This window comes from Bos indicus, chromosome 12 (genome assembly GCF_029378745.1).
Source record: "Bos indicus isolate NIAB-ARS_2022 breed Sahiwal x Tharparkar chromosome 12, NIAB-ARS_B.indTharparkar_mat_pri_1.0, whole genome shotgun sequence".
NCBI lineage: Eukaryota > Metazoa > Chordata > Mammalia > Artiodactyla > Bovidae > Bos > Bos indicus.
This window is the reverse complement of record NC_091771.1, coordinates 30,029,162-30,056,206: the sequence shown is the minus strand read 5'-3', so window position 1 is coordinate 30,056,206 and position 27,045 is coordinate 30,029,162. Positions and strand designations below refer to the sequence as shown.

At 38.9% G+C, this 27,045-nt stretch overlaps 1 protein-coding gene across 3 annotated transcripts; it reads left to right on the top strand.

Moving 5' to 3' along the window:
- The first annotated feature begins 153 nt into the window (after nt 1-153).
- Nucleotides 154-26,682, top strand: USPL1 (ubiquitin specific peptidase like 1). Of its 3 annotated transcripts, XM_019971450.2 has the most exons (9): nt 154-310; nt 3,366-3,531; nt 4,034-4,162; nt 7,246-7,891; nt 11,121-11,234; nt 15,341-15,470; nt 18,710-18,835; nt 21,373-21,530; nt 22,893-26,682. In XM_019971450.2, exons 2-9 carry the CDS (start codon nt 3,433-3,435, stop codon nt 24,776-24,778), a joined length of 3,288 nt encoding a protein of 1,095 aa, XP_019827009.2. In that variant the 5' UTR covers nt 154-310; nt 3,366-3,432; the 3' UTR covers nt 24,779-26,682. The 3 variants fall into 3 exon arrangements, with proteins under 3 accessions (XP_019827009.2, XP_019827010.2, XP_070656314.1); XM_019971451.2 differs by lacking the exon at nt 3,366-3,531 and having other exon boundaries at nt 191-310; XM_070800213.1 differs by lacking the exons at nt 154-310; nt 3,366-3,531; nt 4,034-4,162 and adding an exon at nt 8,290-8,386 and having other exon boundaries at nt 7,738-7,891.
- Nucleotides 26,683-27,045: the final 363 nt, after the last annotated feature.

Below are 27,045 nucleotides of genomic sequence, written 5' to 3'. Positions count from 1 at the left end.
CGCCGCAGCTACAACTGCGGCTGCGGCGGCCGAGCGGAAAGCCACGCCTCTCTGCGGAGGCCCACCGGAAGTGCTCCCGTCTTCGCCTTCCCTGCCCGGCTGACGCCCTTTCAGGGCCCCCACGCAGAGCCGGAAGGGGAAGTGTTTCTCCGGGGACTCAAACCGGAAGCTGCTTTTCTAGCGGAGGGGCTCGGGGGGAGGAGCGGGCCGAGGAGAACGTGGGTTGAACGTCGCGCTCTGGCGTGTGAGCTCCAGTTGGAACGGGAGTTCCGAGCGACCCGGACGCGAGGAAGGACCGAGCCGGCGGCAGGTAAGAGAAAAGACGGAGTAGCTTCCTTCAGCTTCTGAAATAGGAAAAGCGGATGGAGCTGGGGTGATCTTTGGGGGTACTCTGCTGGTTGAAAGGAGGGGCTAGGCTGGGAGGGGGAAAGGCTTGGTGAATAAGGTGTTAGAATAGAGTACCAGATTCATTCGCTTGGACTCAGAGAGGTAAATGCTGAAGAGAAACCAGAGGTTCCCCTCACCGTACCCCCCCCGCCCGCCTCCCCGCTTCATAAGGAGCGTGAATTAACGGAACCCTGGTCTCCTCGGGTATCCAAGGTTGGGTTTTGAAACTGACGTCTCCTGGTCTGTGATTCGGGACGGCTGGCTTGGGTACCAGACAGGGCTGGGCGCCGAAAGCCAGCCCTAGCCCTCGGCTTCAAGTCTGTGTGGCCTCACCTTTGACAGCTTGCGTGCCGAGCCCCCTTCCTTGGAGGGAAAGCTTAAACGGGTGTAAGGCCTTCTTCGAGCAGTTGGTTCTCTAGGTTTCCCCATTTTGCACTGGGCTGTGACTTCAGCTTAATTGCTGCTTTCGCTAGCCCCAGGGCCAACTTGACGCTTTGATGCTGTAATTGGGTCCGTGCTGGGTTAGTACTTGACATATGGGCTTCTGGAGCGTCAGTGGCTCACAGAAGTAATGAAAAGGGTGGGGGTGGGGGTGGGGAGCGGCTCAGAAAAAAAAAACGCGGAGGGTGAAGTGGAGTAGACGGTAAGACTGGAAAGCCAGTGGTCTCACAGTGTGGTGGTATTTAGGTCTTAGCATTGCCCTCAGGTAACCCTGAGCGATTGAACACACACGCACGGAGCTGTCTGGACTTTACTGTAATCAGACTGGAATCATTACTTGATTTTAAGCTGAGCAGCGACAGACTCAGACTTGTTTTTCTTTAATAAAAGCATCACTTTGGCAGTGATAAGGAGTGGAGATGGAGATGAAGACAGAAGGGGTTTGAGATGCTTCCAAAGAACTGTCCACAGAATTTGATGACTTTGACTAGAGAAGCACTCAAATTTTCTAGTATGTGTGTTTGTAAGCATAGAGGTGCCAAAGTCTAGGATAAATAGAAGCAAAAGGAGCAGGAGCAGGTGGTTTTTTGAAGAGAGGACGATGAGGCCAGTCATTCAGGGATAAATTGAGTTGTAAGAACTACCCCAGGGTTTCCTATCTAGGACCAAGTAAGTTGTATTTGAAAGACTTGAATAGCCTACCTCTGGTTTGTTTTTTGTTTTTTGTTTTTTTAGCGAATTTTCTTTGGGGGCTTTTGCATATTCAGGATTTCAACCACCAACCTACCTGTTTTACCATTGAAATTCTTGGATGATAGGATCAGGAGAGCAAATTTGAATTCTTACCATGTTTTACTTTAGTAGAGAGAGAGAACCAGCCGGAAAAGTTTCCTTAATCCCTCAGGCAGATGGAAATTTTCAACAAGGAAGATTTGTTCCAGATACATGGCTTACCAGCCTTTTTTTTTTTTTTTTTTTTGAGAATACTGCAGAATGATCCAAGCTATGCTGCCTATTTTCTGCATAATGTATAAAATAGCACTAAATAGTAGTTAAATTTTGCTATGTGTCAGGTGCTAAACATTTTACACGCATTGCATTTAATTCTTAGAATCATCTAATTTTCCAAATACAGTTTTGAACCTAAAGCCGGTGCTTTTAGCCACTCTTGAATCCTAGAAGTTGGACTCTTCTGTATAGTTCCCTTCTGTGAGTAGGTTATAAACAGAACCAGCCAGAGTTAACAAATTGGTGTTGTCCCTGAGGAACTTAAAAGGAAAAAGCACTAAACTTGTTTTTTTACCCTTTTGGCAGTGATACTCAGTGGACTGAATTTGGCCCCCTACCCCCAACCCCACCCCCCAGGTTGGCAACATTTGACAGACATTTGGCAACATCTGGAGATAAGGTTACAAGTGAGGGGTGGGTGTTGTTGATATCTAGCAGTTAGAGGTCAGTGATGCTGCTGAACATCCCCTTAACCCACAGGACAGCCTCCACAACAAATTGATCTGGTATATGATGTCTGTAATCTTGTGGTTGAGAAATCCTGCTTATGAATGTTTCTTGAGGAATAGCAACATGAGATTCACTGATGTTTTTCTAAAGAGCATTTTTATTTTTGGAATTATTCCTTGGCTTGAAAGCTGTGTAAAGTATATTCCTCTGAAACAGAATAGCATAACTAGTTTCTAAAGTGAATCTGTGAGCCGCAGTTTCCCAGGAGGTGGTTGTCATAAGAATCATGGATTCTTAGATTTTGGAAAAACTTTTCTTCCAAGTGTTCTACAAATCCCTGTGAAGTGGTGATTCACTCTGCTCAGAGTTCTTTATCTAGTTTTCCTTGTATTTTAAACTACTGTTAACAATTACTTTACCTTACACTGAGTTCCAGTCTCATAATTTTGACTTGACTGAATGTGATTCTACTCTAGGGGACTACACTCAAAAAACACTTGTTACATGTGTAATTTGTACTATGACAGTGTTTATATTTTTGTTCTGTTACAAATTATTTAATGTAAAGTACATTATTGTCAGCTTTTAAGAAGTGGCACTGTTCTCAGCTGGTGCTATATTCTTGATAATTGAAAGCAGTAGGAATGTAGGGGGTTCTTTTTACCTTGTAAGGTAATAGCACAATGGATCTAGGTTTTGTAAAGTACTTTCTTAATATAATGTTTATATATTTGTTTTAAATCGTATATAGACTAAAAACTTAGGTTTTCAAACTCTGGTCAATGTAGTTAACTAATAGCTAACTCTATTACAAGTTTTGGTGTTTCCTTTTAAATGAGTCTACTACGAAGACTGGTCCTATTGCTGGTTTATGCCCTCTTCCCACAAATTTGCTAGATTTATAAATAAATTTAGGTATTTTGCTTTCACTTCAAAATAACAATTTTAGAATCTGTTTAACCTAGGGTATATAGTTCTCAAAATATACTTAATATATATCCATCTTCTAAAATAGCATAGCTCTTTTTCAGAGTAAATAGGATTTTTGTTTAATTGTCTATTGACTTTTTTTTTTCCAGGGTTCATTGAGAAATCCTTAGTGCTATTGACATGTTTCAAGGGACATAAATTAGCCAATGACTCGGAATGACGGATTCCCCGAAGAGTGGAAATGGTTTGCCAATGGTTGGACCAGGGCCTGATATAGGGAACTCTTCACTCCACATGGTGGGGTACTTGGGAAAAGTTAGTGCACTTATTTTTTGCCTCAGTGCAAAGTTGGTTTTTTCCCTCCTGTTTTTGAGACTTAAATTTGGTTTTAATTTTACCAATTAATTTCTAAAAAATTGTATCTTCCACGGAAATCTTACAGTAATGGCGAAAGACTGTTTCTGTTTACCTCTCTGTTTCTTTGATATGTGAAAGTAGAAAACATAGACCTTATGGTTTACTGTTTGAATATATCAAACATATTTTCAGTGGTAACTGACGTTACTTTTTCTCTTGCAAATAAAACTAATGCTATTCTTAACACCTACTTTAATATTTAAAACTAGAATATATTCTTTTTGGAATAATAGCTGTATTAAAGCCTGTATGGATTTCTTTTATTTGCTGTCTTTTAAGATATCTTGCCAGGATGCTTCTAGGTGAAAATTATTTAAAAATGTTCTGGTTACTTTTACATTTAACTTTTTGTAATTTGATAAAATCTGTGAGTGTCTAATTTACTTTTTTTCTCTTTTAGAATTATGATTCAGTGAAAGTTTTGTCAGATGGATATTGCCCTGCTTGTAGGGCGAAGGGAAAGTTAAAAGCCTTAAAGACTTACCGAATTAGTTTTCAAGAATCTGTCTCTTTGTGTGAGGATCTGCAGGTAAAGTATTAATCTTAGATGGTATCAAAGTTTTAGCCTTTTGCTTTTTTCTTCACTGTTTAAATTTGCGCTCATTTTGTAGTTTTTAGACTGTATGTTTTTTAATATGTAGATAATCAAAGTCTAGATCTGTCTGGTATGCAATTTTAAATATTCTCTGTTATTTTTCCATTCAGTTTCCTGAGTTATTACATGAAGATGTTAAGACTGTTAGAGGAGGGGATATATTTCAAGATTTTTTTTTAAACCTTTTGGGAGTCCTTTAGATGTTGTCACTGTTATCTGTTGGTTTATTAACTTTGGGACTCACTGAGAAAGTTATTAACCTCTAAATGTTATGTACTTAAGAACTCTAGAACTTCTTCATCTTGCAAAACTGAAATTCTGTACTGTTGAATAACAACTTCTCCCTGTAGCCCTGGCAACTACTATTCTAATTTGTCTATGAATGTGACTAATCTCTAGGTACCTCATATAAGTGGAATCATACAGTATTTGTCTTTTTGTGATTTTGCTTAGTGTAATGACCTCAAAGTTTATCCACATTGTACCATATGACAGGAGTTCCCTTTTTTAAGGCTGCATAATGTTCTACTGTGTTAATATGTATATACCACATTTTCTTTATCCACTTGTTTGTACATGGACATTTGGTTTGCTTCTACTTCTTGGCTATTGTGAATAATGTTGTAGTAAAAGTATGGGTGTGCAAATATCTCTTCAGGGTCTTGCTTTCAATTGCTTTGGACAACTTTTTGAATACAAAATTACCGCTATTGATTTTAAAGTGTTCTATATAATCTGACATGTGGTAGGATTAAGGAAATAATCTCAGGGTATAAAAGTTGAGGATCAAGTTGTTGATGGTGACTGCGCATCTAGTTAGTAATGGAAAAATGAAGAACTTGTCCTGTTAAACTAAAGAATTTCTAAATAAGTGCAATATTGGGAATGTAGTGTTCACTTGTATCAGATCAGATCAGATCAGTCGCTCAGTCATGTCCGACTCTTTGTGACCCCGTGAATCATAGCACGCCAGGCCTCCCTGTCCATCACCAACTCCCGGAGTTCACTCAGACTCACGTCCATCGAGTCAGTGATGCCATCCAGCCATCTCATCCTCTGTCGTCCCCTTCTCCTCCTGCCCCCAATCCCTCCCAGCATCAGAGTCTTTTCCAATGAGTCAACTCTTCGCATGAGGTGGCCAAAGTACTGGAGTTTCAGCTTTAGCATCATTCCCTCCAAAGAAATCCCAGGGCTGATCTCCTTCAGAATGGACTGGTTGGATCTGCTTGCAGTCCAAGGGACTCTCAAGAGTCTTCTCCAACTTCTCCAACACCACAGTTCAAAAGCATCAATTCTTCAGCGCTCAGCCTTCTTCACAGTCCAACTCTCACATCCATACATGACCACTGGAAAAACCATAGCCTTGACTAGATGAACCTTTGTTGGCAAAGTAATGTCTCTGCTTTTGAATATGCTCTCTAGGTTGGTCATAACTTTCCTTCCAAGGAGGAAGCGTCTTTTAATTTCATGGCTGCAGTCAACCATCTGTAGTGATTTTGGAGCCCAGAAAAATAAAGTCTGACACTGTTTCCACTGTTTGCCCATCTATTTCCCATGAAGTGGTGGGACCAGATGCCATGATCTTCGTTTTAGAAGATGCTGTATTTTAAAATGGAGGATTTAGTGCATTTCAGGTTTCCCGTGTAGCTCAGTCGGTAAAGCATCTGCCTGCAGTGCAGGAGACCTGGGTTCAATTCCTGGGTCAGGAAGTTCCCCTGGAGAAGGAAATGGCAATCCACTCCAGTATTCTTGCCTAGAGAATCCCATGAATGGAGGAACCTGGCAGACTACAGTTCATGGGATCATAAGAGTCGGACATCTTTCTTTTCTTTCTTTCTTTCTAAGTGCATTTCAGTTAGTTGTTGCTGTAAAATGAACCATCTCAAAACTTAGTGACAAAGTGACTTAATGGCTTCGCTCATGATTCTGTGGGTTGTCAAGGCCATTCTTACACTTCCCATTTTGTTGGCTAGTACAGCTAAATTTAGTCTGTGTGGCAGGCTGTGGATGCCCTCTCCCAACTGGGAACTCAACTCGGGTAGTCAGCAAGAATCTCACTTCTTTTCCACAAGGATCTCTCCATAGGCTAATTGGGATCCTTAGAGTGCAATAGCCAGAACTAAGAAAGTATCTTCCAGAAAGAGGGCTGTGAGAGGGCAAGTCCAGTCAGCCAGTGCTTCAGGCCTCCGTGTGCATCCTGGTTGTTCGTGTCCCATCACAGCTAGTCACGTGGCCAAGCCCGAGGCTGTGGCAGGGGGCTGACCCTAGGGCCTGACTACCTGGAGATATAATAGTTCTTTAGTTCACTAGAGGCCACTGAGATGGCTGTCTACCATACCTGTATAGAAGAAGGCATGTTTTAAGTGAAGGCACACAGGATGTAGATTTCTTGCATCTATCTTATAAAATGTTTTGCTGGTGTTCAAGCTTAGGGAAAATTCGTTGGTTATTTTAGTGATTTGTTTACACTTTTGCTGTTTGGCTGAAATTGTGTTCATGCATGGTAAAGTCATTAAAATTCATCCAATTTGATTCTGAGACTCCATGTGGTTGTAAAATTGGTCCACTGATGTGCTCTCTGGTTAATAGTTTCAAACTATGTAACATAGATATTACTCTTGGCAACTTTTTACATTGAAACTACTTTTCTAGTTTTTAATGCCATGCAGTATACCTATCCCCAAAAGACTAGTACACTTATCATAGAATTTTAGAATTTTTAATTCATTCAACATTGGATTCTTTGTTAAAGCAAAAATATGTACGTTTTCCTTGTTAGCTTACCCTGGTGTAGCTTAGATTAAACCCTTGACTATTCAAATTAACTAGGAAAAAATTACTCTTTTGAGGACTAAATTTTTGATTAGTTGTTTATCCTTGTTCCTTCAAATTTAGATTGATAATATTATATACCCTCTCATATCAAATTAATGCTAACATTTTATACATATTTTTCATAACATAGAAATGGTAAAGTAAAGCTTGAGCTTATTTGAATTTTTATTTTTTCTTTCTAGTGCATCTATCCTTTGGGCTCTAAATCACTTAATAACTTATTTTCTCCGTGTTTGGAAGATTGTCACACTCCAAATAAGTCTCAAAAAAGAAAGATCTTGGAAACCAACTGTGAAGATTCACCTCTTTTAGCAGGTTCCAAAAAGACTAAAAATCATCGAGGCATTGACAGTGAACAAGTTTTGAACAGTAACCATAATGGAGGAGAATATGATGGAACCTCACCAGACTTACCTGGTTCACTGTACAGTGGACAGCAGAATCCAGTTAGGACAGCTGATTGCTGGGAGCAGAATGAGGCTTTGGAAGCTGATACTGTTGACATGGCTTCTGAGGAAGATGCTCCCATGGTTGATGTTTCTGGAACTGAAGGAACTCGCCCTCAAAATGAAAGGTGCACATCTGAACTGGAAAAACCACTGGAGAGCAAACATACCTCATTGTGCCAGACTTCATGTGTGCAGTGGAAAAATGCACATGCTCTGTGTTGGTTAGACTGTATCCTGTCAGCACTGGTGCACTTGGAAGGGCTGAAAAGCACTGTGACCGACCTGCGGTCCAAAGAGGAGTCCGTGTTCGGGCGGTTGTTTACCAGGTATAGTGAAGCCAATAAGCTTCTGCACACCAGTCAGCTGGATGGAGTTAAAGGTTAGTAATAACATTTTATTTCTCTTTAATTTTTAGAGAGACTAATATTGAACTTGTCTCATAGCGCGTGAAAAAGATGCCATTAGTACCCATTGTTCTGTGTCAAGACCTGGGAGCAGGGACCAAAGGGACATATCATGAAGCTTGAGATAATACCAGTTGTGTTATCATGACTGCCCAAAAGGCAGTCTTTTTCAAAAACTAACAGTAAGGAGTCTGTGGTTAAATCTTATCTGTTGGTCAATGGTGATCGACATAGAGTCCATCACAGTAAAACTTTGTAAGTTTTTGAGTTGCTGTAAAGTGGAATAAAGAAGTAAATAGATCACCCATAATCCCACAACTCTCCAAAAATCACTTCATAGTGAGGGATATATTTTTATTTTCTCATGAAATAGGATACCCAGGAACCACCTCCAACCCAAGATAAAATATTTGCAGTGATTTACATGTACCTTTGTGTTCCTCCCCATGCCATCCTCTACTCCCCCGAAGGTAATCATTATCCTAAAATGTGTTTTATCATTTCTTCTTTTTAAATAGTTCTTCCTAAAAATAAAAAATAAATAGTTCTTCCTACATATATATGGCTAAGTAATATATTGCCTAATTTAATGTTTTGAACTTTATTAAAAAAATATACAGTATATTTTTTCTGGGACCTTTTTTTTTTTCCTATAAAGATTTATCTGTAAAGCTGCTTGTATCTGTGGCTCACCAATTTTAATTGCTGTATAATATTTCCAGTTTGTCAAAATACCAGTTTGTAAGTATAGCAGTGCATTTATTCATCTATCATTGGGTTGATTCTTGCCATCATAAATACTGCTGCTGTGACTGTTTTTAGGCCAATCTCTCGGGGCCCAGGAGTTTGTTTCCCTTGGATCTACCTTAGGATAGACTCTGTCACACAGAATGGATAAAGGCTGATGGTTTTCCAGAGTGGTTGTACGAGTGTGTACTCCCATTAGCAATGTAGATGAGATCTTTCTCGTCCATATTTCTTCCCTTGGCTATTTTCACACTTGGAGATTTTTGCTATTTGAATGATATAAAATGGTCCTGATTTGCTTTTCCCCAATTTTAGAAAGATTGAATAGCTCTTCCTATATAGATTGACCCTCTGTTCCCTCTGTGAAGCCTGTTTGTGTCTTATACCTGTTTGTTCTGTTGTCATGTGCTTACTGATTTGAGCTTTTATACGTCCTTGTTGCTCTATTTATCTATGTCAGATAGCTTGCTACATCTCCCAGTTTATATCTTGTGCTTTTGCTTTTTTAAAGATGTCTTTTGATGTACAGAAATTGTTCATCTCCATTTTGTAGCTAGTAATGTTTGTGGCTTTAAAAAGAAATGTTTCCTTTATCCAAGATGAGAAAGTCATTCACCTGTGTTTTCACTGAGAAGTCACAGAGCTTTGCTTTTTACATTGAAATTCTTAGTTCAGTGAGAGGTAATTGGGTATGGTGTGTGGTAAGGGTTCATTTTTTTTCCCATTGCATAGCCAGTTTTTCTAGCTCCACCTTTTTCCTCAGGTGATCTGCCATGCCCTCTTTGTCATATTGCAGTCTGTGTAAGCAGTTCCTTAGCACTCAGTTTTGTTCTCTTAGTCACTTTGTCTCTGTACCAGTACCACACTATGTTAATTATTAGGGCTTTTTAGGTCTTGCTATCCTCATCTTTACTCAACTTGACTTTGATCTTGCAATCTTTTATATAAATTTTATACATTGTTTCCCCATCTTTGAATATTTTCCTGTTGCTGTACCAGTGCCAGGCTGTTTAAATTATTATGGCCTTTTGGGTCTTGGTATCTGGTAGGGGAGAATCCTTACTTTTATGCAGTTTGACCTTGGTTATTCAGTATTTTATTCATCTTTTACAAGATAATTGTTTTTATAATATAGTTGTAATTACATTTGTTCCAGCTGCATTACTGTTGATTGTAAGTTTTCTCTTTTTTTCTAGTGTGATCAGATACCAAAAATTCTGGTCAGTGCTCACTTCTTATTACAGGAGACTCCAGATGTTCTCATAGTGAAACACATAAGTAGTGTGTGATCAGGCTATATGAATTATTTACTTGTAAGAGATTTGAGTGAAAAGATCTAGTAGCCTAAGAGTACTTAGAATCAGGTGCATATGGGGGCTTTTACTCAAAATAATTTTAGTTAATCTTAGTTTCTTAATTTTCTTAGTTTTCTGTCAGTAATTTTGAGGACTTTTGCCCTAAAGAATGTCAAAAACATGGTCAGGTATGTGCCCCAAGATGTTCATTATAATACTATTTATAATAGTAAAATTAAGAGAAAAATCTTAAATGTCCAGTGATAGGGAATGGCCAATAAAACTATGGTTCAGTTGGAGTGTAATAACTAGCCTGCAAAGTTTTTAATGAAGCACATTTGTGTAAAAAAAGCAGAATGTGGAATTGTACAAAATTCGATGATGTCAATGAAGATCCCTTCATGCCCTCCTTCCTTCCCCTCCCCCCAAAAAAGATGTAGAAGGAAGGAAACATACCAAATGTTAGTTTTGGAAGTAATCATAATATTAAGAGTCCTTATAAATTTATCTGTTCCTGTGATCTAGTTAAGTTCAGTAAAAGTTATAAAGAGAAGATTAACTGATTAGAAGTTATTTTAGCATAAGGAACAATTGCATTGAAAGAAACGGCCTCAGATGTTTCAGAGATGGGCAGAATATTAACATGTAGCTCTTTAGCAAGGCCTGTGATTATTTGGGTGAGAAAAACTTTCACTGAGATTTTACTCTGGCAGAATGATGTTGAGCCAGGCAGTCAGTACTAACGATATTGTGCTGTTAAAACAGACTGAGGGAATGTATGGTATACTATGGGACTTCCCTGGTGGCTCAGATGGTAAGCATCTGCCTGCAATGCAGGAGACCCTGGGTTCGATTCCTTAGTCAGGAAGATGCCCTGGAGAAGGAATTGGCTACCCTCTCCAGTATTCTTGCCTAGAGAATCCCATGAGTACCCCGTGATGGGCTGCAGTCCATGGGGTCACAAAGAGACACAAGTGAGTTGGCTAAGCACATAAACACATGATACACTGCAAAGACAAGAAGAATTAAGGAATTTTGTAGTTTTCCGTTTTGTCTCTGGAAAATTTGTTGACTGAGAAACTTTCATTTTTGATAATGTGTTAATTGTCTGTGGAAAGATATAGGTTGATGAGAAATCTAATGTTCTATATTTTATTATTAGATGGAGATTGTAAAAAGCTTCCTTCAGAAATATTTGCAAAGATAGAGACCTGTCTGAATGAAGTCAGAGATGAAATTTTTATTAGACTTCAACCTCAGCTTAGATGTACATTAGGTAAGTAATTTGTGGAATTTAACTGTATTATTCATCTACTGTAAAGACATACTTACATCATAAGGAAATACAATACTGTTTTATTACTTAGGATGATCACATTCTTGGAAGGGAGAATCTGGGTAGAAATGTATCACTGGTTAAGTCATTCAAGGATGGAGTTGTTTTATATAAATATGCACGCATGTGTTCCATCCCTTCAGAGTGGATGCAGTTTTCAGAGCCAGCTCAGCACTCAGGGATTACACCATTGGCTTCTTTCCCTGTCCTTTGCCCCAGTAGACTACTCCAGCCACTTATCTGTTGGGTGGGGGAGTCATCCCAGAGGAGTCTTGTCCGTAAGATCACCAGAGTGTAGACCGAGGGGCTCCCATGTTGCATTTTGCGGCTATCAGTTCCCTCCTAGAGTGACCTGAGATGTTTTATTAAGGTTCCCTACTTCAGTTCCCAGTTGAATTTTAAAGAGTGGTTTCTTCCCCAGTCTGAATCAACACCCTGCTTACCCCTGCTCATTATAAATATTTGGAAGATTGTGTCTTGCTCTACTGCTGCTTTGGATGTGGATTTCTATATAACAGAGAAGGGATGTCTGAAAATTGTGCACTCATAGCAATTGGGCAGGCGTGTAGCTCTTCCTGTGCAGTAGCATCCTCTCAATGTGTCTGCACTATTCAATCAGCAGTGAGAGGGGCTACGTTAGTGCTTAAGATCTTACTAATGAAGCCTAACATTTGCTTCTGGGAGCACGTTGGAATCTTACAATGTGTGTGTCCTCATTCTGAATATTGACATGTATTCTAAACCATTAAAGAAAGAGAAATAGAATCCATACTGGCTTGGAATGTTGGTTACATTTTTAAGATCAGCTTAATTACATTTTAAGACACTTAATCATTTTCATTACTGTTTTTTTTTTTTTTTTTTTTTAATGTTTTATTTTATTTATTGGACACACAGCATGTGGGATCTTAGTTTCCCAACCGGGGATTGAACCCATGCTCCCTCCATTGGGAGCTCAGAGTATTAACCACTGGACCACCAGGGAATCCCCATTACTGTTTTGAAAAAAACACATTGTAAGCTATCCTCTCTGCTCTCCCTCCTCACAGTTTAAGAAATATTACAACTAATACCCTTTTTGTACTCTTTCCCAATTATTCCTTACCTCACCACAAAGGTAACTGCTACCGTCAATTTGATATTTCCTTTCCTTCATTGTATATATGTATTTTTTATTTTTTTAAGGAAAAAGCCAGTATTTTATGGTGTCTACTTATTTTTGTAAGTGTAGAGAGTAATTGGAGAAGGCAATGGCACCCCACTCCAGTACTCTTGCCTGGAGAGTCCCATGGACGGAGGAGCCTGGTAGGCTGCAGTCCATGGGGTCGCTAAGAGTCCGACACGACTGAGCGACTTCACTTTCACTTTTCACTTTCATGCATTAGAGAAGGAAATGGCAACCCACTCCAGTGTTCTTGCCTGGAGAATCCCAGGGACGGGGGAGCCTGGTGGGCTGCCATCTTCGGGGGTCGCACAGAGCCAGACACGACTGAGGCAACTTAGCAGCAGCAGCAGCAGAGAGTAATTTAGTCTTTGAGTGTTGTGTACCAGGATAGACAGACCAATAGAACAGAATAGAAAGTCCAGATCCAAACCTGCCTGCCTCCCCCCAACCCCACCCCCGTTTGGTTTCTTCCTAATGGTGATGGTTGGTTCCTGATTGGTGGGGGAGGGGGTTTGGGTGGGATTAGAGCCCTTCTTCACAGCACAATTAGAAAGAAACTTCCAGTATTCACATATTTAAAGACCTAAACACGAAAAGCAGAATTGTAAAACTTTGGAAGAAAATATAGGTCACTATTTTACTAGAGATTGGTGACTGCAGTTAACATCAAAGTTTGAAACCTCTGTGTAAAGATAGAACAAAGAAATAATATCCAGGATATCTTATGAAGAATTCTTGTACATCAGTTTAAAAAAAAAAGAAAAAACCTGATAGAAAAGTGGCCAGACACATTAATGAGTCAGTAACAGAAGAGGAAACCTGAATAGCTAGACAGCAAGGAGTCCCTGAAAAGTTTGCATCCTGATGAACAAGATACTTCAGGGAAATATGCAAGCTAGGTACAGACGGTCTCCATCTTTCAGTGGTCCAACTTTTAAATTTTTTCCCGTTTACAATGGTGTTACAGAGAGAAATGCAATCAGTAGAGACTGTGCTTTGAGTTTTGAATTGTGATCTTTTCCTAGACTAGTGATAAGCCCTATGATCCTCGCTTGTGATGCTGGGCAGTGGGAGTGAGCTGCAGCTCCCAGCCAGCCGTGCAATCACAAGGGTAAACAACTGATATGCTTACAACCATTCCAGATCCAGTCCAGCATCGTGCTTTTCACTTTCAGTGTAGTGTTCAATAAAGTGCATGAGATATCCAGTACTTTATTATAAAATAGACGTTGTATTCAGTGATTTTGCCCAACAGTAGGCTAATGTTAAGTGTTTTGAGCATGTTGAAGGTAGATTGGGCTAACCTTTGATATTTGGTAGGTTAGGAGGATTAAATGCCTTTTCAACTTAACGATATTTTCCATGATGTATAGGTTTATTGGAACATAACCCTTTCATGAGTTGAGGAAGATCTGTAGTTGAGCAGGAGTTCGGGTTAAGGCAATAGAGACAGAGAAACCACTTAATTTAGACAGGAGGTTATCAAAATTAGAAATAAGCTTTGGTATTGTACGTTTCTCTAACAGGATGCTTTAGACACCTAAAAGTGATAATCAAAGGAAAAATAATTAAGATAAATTTAGGAGTTATGTACATTACCTAAAATGGTCTGTAGTCATATAACTTATTCAATTGTGTTTTGAGCTCTTTTGTGATAGTTTGGTTTGTTGAGAACTATAAATTTTTTAGAGCTAAAGATTATGTTGTCATAATGCAATATAAATTATTTACTTTTTCACTTGATATTAGTTTCAACAGAGTAAGTAAAGGCTGATAACTAATTACAAACTCATGCTATACTACATACTCTTTATGCATATGATGTTCATTTTTAGGAGATTAATTTGTTATTTCTTCTGTTTGTGAAAAGTATTTTGTTTTGGATTTCTGTTCTTTTACAAAAATAGCAGTGGGACTATAACTTTTGTGACCACTGATACTGATGGAGTGGTGCCTAAGACCACTGATTCTCAGGCAGGAACATCCACTATTCTGCCTCTCAATACAGCCGACCGAGATGACTCCTCTCAACTGCGTTCCAGACAGCTGTAGTTCCAGGGTTGGGGAGAAGCGAACGTTGGAAGTGAAGCAGTCCCAGGGGGAGGGAGTTGATGGCAGGGCTCGGATTAGTCCTTGGGCCAAATCAGTAAGGCAGCATCTAAGCTCCCTGGAGAATAGAAAGGAGGGAAAGCAATTGGAGGATGAATGTGAGGAGAATCTAAGTCCTCCTCCTAACGTGCTGCTCTCCAAATTGGAAGACAGAATCCACAGTTCAGCTTTTGTTTTAATGACAACAAAATTCAGATGTTCTTTAGTTTTAAAGTTGTTGAAGTTTAATTGTTAAAAGATTAAGAAGAGTAGTGGCTGAGGAGTCTGGTCCTGTGAGCCCGGTGCGTCATGCCCTCACCAGTTTGTAGAACAAGAGAGTCAGAGTAGAAATGGCTTTTTTTCATGGTTTTGTCCAACTTGGAAATTATTATCCTACAGGGTTTCTCCAGTTATATTATTTTTAGCATCTGTACCAAACAAATCTACATATTTTTGCTTTGTTTTTATGATGCCTTAGAACTGTCACAGTTCTGAGGATTTCTTTTTTTCCCTGAGAAAAGCTTATCTGAGGAGACAGTATGAGTCTTCTGTATCTTTGTCTTAGGTGTTTTCATAAGTGTCAATAAGACAAATGAAAGATAGCGAGTGAGAATTAAAATGATGAGTGTTTTTAGAAAGTGCTTCGAAAACTTCTCTTGCCCAATTGTGAATAACTTACTCTGTCATATATACATATTCCCATATATTCATACTGTGAATATAGTGAGAAAAGACAATTTGTAATTTTTTTTCAGTTCATTATGAGCAATAATTTTTCTTTTTCTTCTTCAAGGTGATATGGAAAGTCCTGTGTTTGCATTTCCCCTGCTCTTAAAAATAGAACCCCACATTGAACAGCTCTTCACATACTCTTTTTCTTGGAATTTTGAATGTTCACACTGTGGACACAAGTATCAAAACAGGTTAGTGTTTCTGTTTTCTTTAATGGATTCATTCTGTTGAAAATGTCTCCAAGTAATGAAATATGAAGAAAACTTGCTTCCACTTGTAGCATTGCTGTCTTTACCCTTGATAAAATTTCCTTTTGTATATTGAAGTTTCTCCACTGCTAAAAGGAAAAAGTTGAGCCCCAGAAACTTTATTATTTACTTGCTTTTTCATACTAAAAGAGTACCAAAAATAATAATAATAATAAATAAACATGAATGGTTTGATAGATTACTAGAAGGAATTTTGTTACAAAGTTCTTTAGTGGGAAGTGGGGGCTAATGGTGAAGTAGCACAGTCCTCTGCCTCCCCCACTTCTGCTGGATTCCCCGCTGAGTAAGTATACCTCTTAGAATTCTTTGCAAAGCCATATGTGTTTTGTTTACTCCTATATCAGAGACCAGGGCTTTTGTTTGCTGGTTTTGAACACTGTGGAAACTTGATTTTAGGCTCCCAGAGTCTTGGCAGCAGATGTTAGAGGTAACTTATGCTCTCCCATTCCTTCCCTTAGTCCTATGAAAGAGCCACCACCAGAATCCTTCTACACGTGAACTGTCTCAGCTTTCTACTTCCCTGCTGCCTCTAGGTGAGGATTAGAGAGATCACGATTGTTGTACATGACCCTGAGATTGGTACTCAGGACGAAACATGGAGAAGAAAGAAGCTGCAAAGTTATTTTGCTTCCATACACCTACCATATAAAAAAAAAAGAGAGAAATTAGGTTTTGGAAGAGGAGTCAGGGAGAGAAAATTTATCAGACACAACACCCTTGCAGTGTCCATATATGAGAAAGTCACTGGCTGGCTGGCAATTAAAACATGACCACGCTGGTTCTGTTGGTCATTTATTCAAACTGTTACAATAGAGGTAAAATCCTTTCCTCTTTTATTGAATTCATCTGTTAGTAAACTAGAAAATTTGGAGTCTCCAAGTTACTGAATAAATGTATATGAAGAAATACTACTTCAGATATTCATTATCTTAACTGAGACTATTTTCAGGTATTTAGGGATTAGTCAGGGAGAGCTGAGTGTGAGAGAATGCTCTAGGAAATCCAAGCTGTAGAACCAGGAAGCATTTTTTTTTTTTAATCAGTTAAGTCAAAAGGACTAGAACAGAGTTCAGTTCAGTTGCTCAGTCGTATCTGACTCTTTGTGACCCTGTGGACTGCAGCAGACCAGGCTTCCCTGTCCATCAGGGAACAGAGTAAGACTTAGCATTTCACTCATACTTAGGACTTAAGTAACTTTGTATGAGTATTAGAAGAAGCATCTGCTTCTAGGTCTTCTGGCATTGAGTTCTATAAATTATCTGACTTTCTTCTCATTTAACATATGCAGAAACTGAAACTTGAAAGGGGTTAAATTGTTGCCTGAGGTGACAGACTAGTAAGTGGAACAACTCAGGCTTAGACTTTCTGTCCCCTCAGACTTTCCTGCTCACTGAGGTATGCTGCCTAATTTCCACCTGGGTCTTAAATAATACAAATAACAGAAACAAGCCTGAAGCCGACAGTCAGCTTGATGATAGCTTTTCCAGAATCTGTATCTCAGTTGTTTGACAGCTTTTCACTGAGCATATTCTCTGTGCCAGGAACTCAACAGAAATCATCTTTATTCTGGCCAAATTCAGACAGTTAGTTAGGGAAGTAACATGGAAACATAACAGAGGGCCAGTGACTTAGCAGTTATTTTGATCTGTTGGCTTTGAATACAAAGTGAAAAGTGCCTTTTGGAGCCGTATAGAAAAACCATGAGAGCTCAAGGGAGAGAATCCACCAACCACTTGCCCCCCTCCCTTTTTTTTCATTAAAGTTTTTTTGCTCTAAAAGTAAAAGTAGTTAGAGGGGAAAAGCTTAAAATGAAGTGGCATTACATTGAAACTTATTTTCACTTAATCTGGTGGAAGAATATCAGCAAACTTGTTCATTTGTGTGCTGCTGTTTTTAGTGCTAGTTTAAGAGCTTTTGACTTGACTTAGAAGATAGTTTCTGCAGGCAGTTAAAGACCTTGGAGTTGGGCTCCCTGAACTCATTTCATGTCTGTCGGGTTTATCATCTGATGTGTCTCGTTTTCCTCATCTGTAAAATGGGGATGAAAAGAGCGCCTGCCACAGGGATGTTTTGGTAGATGAGTTATATGTAGTATAACTCATATGCCTTATATGTAGTACCTGCTCAGGAATGTGAGATGTCATGTGGGGCATTAATGCTTATTTGCTGAGACAAACTCCCTTTTATTAATGAAAAATAGGAGCCTTTACTTAATATTTATCTTTGGAAACTGAGAATGTAGCAGAAATAACAGTCAGTGCGTTTGTTGATACCCTTATGTGGCTTTGCCTTTAAAATGTTAGCTTCCCTGAGAATTGATCTATTTGTGACAGCCTGTACTTACCTCACATATAAGTTATTTACTGGTATTTGTTGTTATTTATAAAAGAAGGTGGTGTCTCTTAGATAATAAATAATTGCTCTTTTAAAGATACTGTTAATTGAGTTGAATTGTAGTGTGCATCTGTAAAGATCATGTTTGCAGATGCTTTTGCTATCAAATATTCAGGCTTAAGTGCAAAATTTAGAACTCATGTAAACTGTGAAATCCGCATTTTTTCACAACTGATACTTATAGTTTAAAAATCAAAATAATTAATTGTTGCTATTCCCAAATATGTTTTTGTAAGTGCCCTTTTCATTTTTGGTTGTTAGTAATGGATAGCCAGATGGTGAATTTTTTGAGTAAGGATGAACTCTTAATACATTTGAAAGCCTTAAAGCAGTGGTTCTTCACTCGGGGCTCTTTGCTGCCCTGGGATGTTTGGCAGTGTCTGGAGATAGCTAGTTGCTGCAGCTGGAGGCTGTTACGGCGTCTTGTGTGCAGAGAGGCCAGGAATGAGGCCCAGCATCCTCCAGTGCACAGGTCAGTGCCCTCCAGCGAAGAATAACCCAGTACGAAATATAGAGCAGTGGGATTGCCCTTGAGAAACCCTGCCTTTAACATTTTCACCTCATAGCTGAGAAACTATAGATAATTAATGTGGAGCGTCCTTACAGAAAACTTTACTAGGGTAGGGTTAGGAAGGAACATTGACATAAATTTGCAGGAATAGGAAAGTATGAATAAATGAAAGTGCCTTCTGTTTTAGTCATTGATTTAAGGTAACATGAATGATTATTAACTTAATCAAAATTATGTCTTTTTTTTTTCTTAATAGATGTATGAAGAATCTGGTCACCTTTACAAATGTCATCCCTGAGTGGCATCCACTTAAGGCTGCCCATTTTGGTCCGTGTAACAATTGCAACAATAAGTCACAAATAAGAAAAATGGTATTAGAAAAGTGAGTTTAAATTGCCTTACTATTTTTAGAACAAAGTGAATGTGGATTTACTTTTTTTTTTTTCCCAATGTGTAGTATTGAAAGTGATGACTGCAACTTGCTTTTCAGAAGTTTGAGTTAGCATAGGTTTATGAATTGCCAAAGTGCTTCTCTCTGTCAGGAGCTCTGGTAAGCTGTTCAGGTGACACACTACTGCAGAGCTGACTTAGGGTAATTGTCTGACCCCACACCTACTATCTCTCCTCCTTTTTTTCTTTGTCTTCTCTCTCTTTTAAGTGTATTAAACTTCCATTTTCCTCACCTGTATCAAGTGCCTAGAGTCATTAGAATTCTGGGATTTCCTTAACCTGGTTTCAAGAACTAAGATGATTCAGAATGAGCCATAGGCTCATCTATCTGAGTTTCCATCTTCTCCCAGACTTCAGCGTGCTAATTCTTCATTCTTCTGTAAGCTTTCTGCTGCCCTTGAGCAGATATATCTTCATTATATATCACCAACCCTTCTGTTTTTCCTCAGTGGGCGGACTGATTAGAATTTTCTTTTTTGTATTATCAGAAGCTCCATCTCTATAAAAGCTCGCAGGTCAGTTCCATGTTCAGAGAAGGCAGTGGTACCCCACTCCAGTACTCTTGCCTGGAAAATCCATGACAGAAGAGCCTGGTGGCTACAGTCCATGGGATCGTGAAGAGTCGGACATGACTGAGCGACTTCACTTTTCACTCTGATGCATTGGAGAAGGAAGTGGCAACCCACTCCAGTGTTCTTGCCTGGAGAATCCCAGGGACGGGGGAGCCTGGTGGGCTGCCGTCTCTGGGGTCGCACAGAGTCGGACACGACTGAAGCGACTTAGCAGCAGCAGCAGCAGTTCCACGTTAGGCAGTTTCTCTATCTTTTTTGTTAATACACTCACACACGTACCTCCTCTGTAACTTTGTCCCTACCTAAAGGACATGTTTTGAGGTTTCATTTGATGTAGTAAAGAACCAGTGACATTAACCTTCTCTTCCCTTTTCCCAACGGCCTTGAATGTGCCAAGAAATCCCTCAGAACCTTTCCTAAAGGTTTAATTTTCACCCAAGTAACAAAATCTGAGTTAATCTACTAGTGCCAAGACCTAAAAGGAGAAAAGAACAGCGTTCCTTCTAGTCCATTTCCAGGCATCTGCTTTAAACCTTTAAGGTAGCATTCACTTTGACATTTCAGTACAGTGTGCCTTTGCCACCTTTTAAAATAGTTGAGGACTGGGGCTCTCACACCATCACCTGGGCCCCACCTGTGTTTAACCTCTCCGTGTCCTTCCAATGTGACTACATTTTTTGGTTAAAACAGTACTTCATTGTTTATTATGAGTATACATATATCCCTTCTCTTGCCAAGGAGTATATGTGGTTATATTTCATCTCTTTCATAGCTCTTTATTTTTCTTGGAGTTATTGATTGTGTTTTCATTTGCTTTGTTATATATGCATTGTGAATTTTCTCCGAATTCTTCAAATGCCCATTAATTTTCTAAACACTTAAATGCTTCACAGTTTTTAAATTCTCCACACTTGTGGCATCGCAGATCAATGTGTGGCAAAAAACAGAATTTATTGATATAGACAGTTTGCAGGACTTTTTATTTATAGTTACATAAAGACCAGATTATTCTCTAATAGATTGACAAGGGATAATTTACAAATTATCCCTTGTCAGTTTGGATAATCTACATTTTTGGACACTGATTCAAGTTTATTTCAGCTGAATAAATGTTGATAAGCTAAGTAAGTTTTGACATCTGTTTCAATACCTGGGAAAAGAGATATTCAGCATTTTTTTGTAAATCCTGAAAGTTCTGTTAAATTGAGTTATTTGAGGCCTATTCTGGGTTCTGTTCTCTGGTTTGTCATGTTACTGTAATGTATTTTTGAAATTACAGATGTTTTGAAATTTATAGTAAATCAACCAGTATGTTTTCTTTTCTACTTCCTTAGAAATAAACTTTTTGTAAGTAGAATTTTAACTTGATGGGTCTGTCTACTTCCTGAGAAAACAGAGAAATAGGCCAAATTATTAGCTTATTCAATTTTTTAAAATGTTTATTTGAATATTTTAGGTTTATTATTTTGTTTCACATATTACCTGTCCCATCTAACAAAAAAGCAGTTAATTTGGGCACTTGGTACCAAAGAAAATTCTCGAAGGTCTAGATTTTTTTCTTTTGATTCTGTGAAGTAGTTTTCAAGAGATTTTCTGTAAGCCAAAGCAGTGTTGCAGCTTACAGAGCAAGTTTTGTTTAATGGCCTGTGTTAGAGCTTTACTACATGATGGCCTCCAACTGTCACTGACACCATTCTGAGAAGGGTGTACTGTTACACACGTCTTCAAATGAGTTCTCCGTTTCTAATTAAGGCATACATCTGGAGGTTCTCAAGAAAAAGCAGTGCAATTGGCCTTGGGAGTGTTATGCGTGACTCACTTGCCTCAGACCATCTTTTGTGCAGCCAGATACATGGCATCACATCCATTTGACTTCTCTTGCCTTTCTCCCCTACAGAGTCTCTCTCGTATTCATGTTGCACTTTGTGGAAGGCTTACCCCATAATGACTTGCAGCGCTATTCATTTCATTCTGAAGGCTGTCTTTATCAAGTAACTTCTGTAATTCAGTACCAAGCAAATAATCATTTTGTAACATGGATTTTAGATGCTGATGGTAAGTGCTTAAACGTTTTTCTTTTATGATAATAGGCGTGGGGACTGAACTCTAGTTTGTTGTTCTTTTAAGACAAACGTTGCCTTGACATTCTTTTCTCTCTTCTTGTCCTTGCCTGTTAAAACCCTACCCCTCTCCTCTACCCCATCACCCTGCTTTAGAATCACTCCTCATGGCTGCCTTTGTTTGTTCATATCAGCATGTTTATGAGTATACACATGCATATGCATATGCTTTTTTAAACAGAGATTGAGGTGAGAGACTACTATTGGTTTATAGTTTGCTGTTTTTCACTGAATGTTCTTCCTGGGGATAGTTTGGATACATATCACAATATACTTATAAAAGCACTTTGCAAAAGGAAACTCATAAATACAGATATTACCTTAAAGTTTTACCCTACTTCAGAATTTACGGTGGGGATTAGAGTTCTCAATAACTTAAAAAAAAATTTGAAAAAAAATTTTAGTTTTCTAATTGCATTCTAGAGAATGAAAAATCCTCTTCAGAGAGAAGAGGTTAGGTGTTTTCCAACTTTGACAAATATATAAAAATTGTATGGTTAGCTTATAAAAAATGTCCTGTCTCTTCTCTAGAGCAGTGAATCAATCTCTGAGAGTTCAGCCCAAATAGTAATCAGATGGTTCTAACATACGTTTGTGGTGGAGATCCACTGACCTAGGTAAAGAAAATATTCTCAAAGTTTTAATGGTATAGGATAAGAAGTACTGGGTTCGGATTGTTTATAAGACTGTATCGATATAAACTTATTTAGCAGATAGTTTTGTTTGTGATTTTTTTTGGTGTTTTAGAGGGGGTATTTAATGTCTTTCCCTGTCATTGATCATCTCATCCCTACTTGACAAATGAGAAAACAGGAGCTTAGAAATAAGAGCAGACACCCAAAAACCTAAGCTTATATTTTTTTCCTAACCGCCCCCCCCCCAATAAAATAATCAAATGTTGGTACTTGAGGTAACAAGCTTCATTTATCTTGAAAATTCATATATATGAAAAACTTAAATCTATTTTCTGATATTGTTATATATATCAGGTGATACTGCACTCTGAATTCCAGAAGTTAAAGATACTTCTGTCTTGATTTTTATGAGCATTTTAGAAAAGAGTAAACACTGCCTCAGTTTTTCACATTTCTGGATGTTTGTCCATAACTTGTTATCCAAATCCAAGGACTTGACATTCGGCAGAGAAAAATGGTGACATAAGGATAAGGCCATGTTTTCAAGTTCTCTTTTGGTGGGTATTCAGTAATAATAGCAGTTAAAAAAGCCAGAAGAAAGTTACCTAGAATAGTGGTCTGTTTGAATGTCTAACCTCTCACTTTCACTCCCCATTCCCCAGGAAGTTGGCTAGAATGTGATGACTTAAAAGGCCTGTGTTCTGAAAGGCATGAGACATTTCAGGTTCCTGCTTCGGAGATACATATTGTTATTTGGGAAAGAAAAACATCCCAGATGACAGATAAAGCACCTGCCTGCCATCCACTTAAAAAGACTAGTGACCAGTATGCTTTCGGCGACGAGAAGCAAGTGTTTCCAGCAGCATGCTCTGCAGGCGAAGCTGCCTCAGCTGAACCGTCTTCAGGAACGCACCCCACAGATGTGTCCATGGTTCCTAATACCCTCTCACAGGATGAAGCCGTAGCTCCTGGACGTCATTCCCTTCCAAATCTGAAAGGTTCAGTTGACAGTGGTATCTTACCCTTGACACTTGAAGAAGTACAGTCCAACTCTGAAGGTTTCTTATTAGAACACAAACCTGTGGCAGAAAATGCAGGGGTTGTTGAAGCAAACACTTTGCAGTCAGAGGAGCCACTCATAGCTCTTTTAGTGGCCCCATGCGAGGACAAGCTTACCCACAACCAGCCAGATTTAAGCTTTTCATCCCAACTCTTAACTATGCCATCAGTACAGGTGTCTACAGAAGATACTGCAGTTACTCAGCCTGTTAATGACACTCAGGCTGGTGGCCTTATACAGCAAGTAAAGCCAGTAGACACTGAGGGTACAGTTGCCCTAGAGAGGAATGCTTCACTGAAACAATTTCTTGTAGCAGAAACGGAGAAGTTAAATCCAGAACAACATGTTACATCTCAGGTATCTGATTGGAAGGAAAAAGAAACCACAGCATTTTCTCAAACTGTAACAGCTAAGCCGTTACAGAATCCACCTCTGAAAGAGAATCAGAAGAAACCATTTGTGGGAAGTTGGGTTAAAGGCTTATTAAGCAAGGGTGTTTCTTTTATGCCCTCTTGTGTTTCAGCTCATAACAGAAACACTGTGACTGATTTGCAGCCTTCAGTTAAGGGGGCAAGTAATTTTGGTGGCTTTCAAACTAAAGGTTCAAGACAAAAGGCCAGCCAGGCCTCCAGGAAAGCTCACAGGAGGGCAGCTAAGCCGCCTCTGCTGAGTAACTCTCCTCCAAGCCATCAGTCACCAACCAGCACAGCTTCCCCTCCCCGTGCTGATGGCACTGGTGATTCGGAAGTCTGGAAGAGATGTGAAAGTGCCTCCTGTGGAGCTTACCTCAACCACAATTCTCATGGAAATGAAAATGGTGTTTCTTCACCAAACCATGGAGACACAATTGAGGGTCAGATTCATAAACTCCGTCTAAAACTTCTTAAAAAACTTAAGGCAAAAAAGAAGAAATTAGCCTCTCTGATGTCTTCCCCCCAAAACGGAACACTTCCAAGTGAACCTTCGGAACAGGTGTCCCATTGTGGGTCTCCAAATGACAGTGAGTCAATAGAAGGCTTGCTACAAGAACTGCAGCGTCAAATTGACATTGCCGATAATAAATCAGGGTGTGCCACAGTTCCCGGTGTTTCCCCATACGGTGGTCAGACGCATGAAGAAATTCTAGCAGAATTACTGTCCCCGGCCACTGTGGTTTCAACAGAGCTCTCAGAAAACGGGGAGGCTGACTTCAGGTATTTAGAAATGGGAGATAGTCATATCCCGGCACCAGTTCCCAATGAATTAAACAGTATTGCCCACAACACACATCTGAGGCAGGAGCATAATTACTGTAGCCCCAAGAAAAATCAGAGTGAACTTCAGCCAGATTCACTCACAAATAATGCCTTTATTAGAACATTGAACTTGGAAAGTCCCATGAAGACTGATATTTTTGATGAGTTTTTTTCTGCTTCAGCATTAAATTCTTTAGCAAATGACACATTAGACTTACCTCATTTTGATGAATATCTGTTTGAGAATTGTTGAGTGCTTTTGGCTCTTTTTAGTTTAATATTTATTACTACTATTGGAAAAATTTACTGTATTTCTAGGTAGTGTTTGACACACTGGCCTTGTCATGAACAAAATGTAAGCTACTGAAGGTTTTGCCTCTCCAGTATTCTTACCTGGAGAATCCCTTGGACAGAGGAGCCTGGCGGGCTACAGTCATGGGGTTGCAGAGAGTCGGACATGACTGAAGCGACTTGGCAGTAGCAGCAGCATGCCCATGAAGCCTGTGTTTCATAAGTTTAAATAATGATGAATGTGTTCTCCTTTTTGGCTTCATTTTGTGGTTGTAGGTGAATGAGGATTTGAAAATGTTAAAAATGAAAAGTAGTGTATAGTTTCTAGCAGTTTTACAGTTGGGTATACTAAATTTCTACATTTCAAATTTTAGTTTCGTTGGTTCAGGAGAAACACTAGTTGATACAAACTTAAGTGTCTGTATATGGTATGTGAGCATGTGACTGTTTTTGCTAGTGGTGCTGTGGTCTTAGATAAGAGCCTAAGCGTGTTTCTTGTACCAGTAGAGTGGTATAGAATGTAAACTTCCCCCCCATATAATTTGTCTCCCCTCTCTCTCCTTAAAAAAGATGGCAGGAAACTCATAACTAGAATGTTGCATAATGCTGTGATCAAAAAACGATCTATAAAAGGAAAAAGTAATGTATTTTTGTGTTGATGTGCTAAGAGATTATAAGTATCATCTTTCTTTCTCCCCTAAGATACTTATTTCTGTAGCCAAAGTGGAACACACCATCTAACAGTTATGTTTTGGCAGAAATAGCCAGTACATGTAAGGCTTGCATATGTTGGGTTCTATTATAAATGAAATGTTAATTCATTTAAACCTCAACGTTCCTATGAGCAAAGTACTCTTATCACCTTTAACAGTTAAGGAAACGCCATTGAGCTAATAAGTTGTAGAGCTGGGAATGAGTAGAGTGGTTACTACAACAATAAGAGGTACTGAATTTATATGTTCTATATGAACATATAAGGTTCCTTATATGAACTTGTAGCTTCATTTAAACTTTGGGTGACCAAACAGCACCTCCTGCTGTATTAATTTGAATTAGTAGCAGAATTACTAAGGTTTAAGGGTGGCCATCTTGGGGAAAGAATACTTTGCTAGGGACTCAGAACTTCAGAATTGATTCATCAAATTTACTTCCAAACCTCCCTCCCTTCCCTTTTTTCTGATTACAAAAGTGACATGTTTATTATAAGGAAAAACTGGGAAAATACAAGAGAACACCAAGATTTCAGAGTATTCATCTTAACATGTACTGATAATAACTACTGCAGACATTTTCATGTTTTTATGCATTTAGACTTTTAAGAAATAAAAGCTTCTGTCGTACCTGTTTGTTAATGATCTGTGTTCATGTTTAATGAGCATTTTTTCCATCTTTAGTTTTTGACACCTTTTGGATAGCTATGTAATGTTACATTGTATTACCACTGTTTCATCAATTTATATTTTGAAGTGATTTGTACTGTTTTGTTATTGTTAATTATACCTATTGACAAAAATTTTTCACAGATCCAGGTTTTATTTTCTGGGAGTGGAATTGCTGGGTCAAAGAATATGCACTTTTATTTTTGGTCTTTTAATAATGGCTTGAGTCGTTTTGCTGAATCCTCATCAGCACTAGGAAGTAGCATTGGTCAGGGGAGGAGAACCTTGGCTCATTTTGGTTACATTTCCATGATGACTAGTGTGGCTGAATATTTACTGTAACTCTTAGCCATTTGAGTGTCTTTGAGGCATTGCTTATCCATCCTTCACTTGTTTTATTCACTCAAATATTTCTAGGTTTCTGCTGAATGTCAAGCATTGTTATAAAGCTGATATAAGGCAATAAAAAAATAATAATAAAAGGAAATTCTTGCGTTTCAGTCATTGCCTTTTAAACAAGAAGGTAAATGTATAATGTTAGGTGGTAATAGGAAATGGATGTGGTTGACTCTTGCTGTTTGGTAGTTCTATAAAGTTGCCGTGAACACTGCATTAGCAATTACTAAACCACTGCTCCTGGCGGGAGTACAGTTAGGTTCCTGTGAACCTCTGCTCACAACATCTTCATCATTTGATCAACAAATGATGTTTTTTGTGTCTTTCTGTTTAAAGATACCTTATGTAATAGATATTATTGCTTCACTAACGTTGAACACAGGCCAACAGTGCCTGAATGGAGCTTATCCTGCACACATATTTTCCTCCATAAGGCACATCACACCTTCCTTGA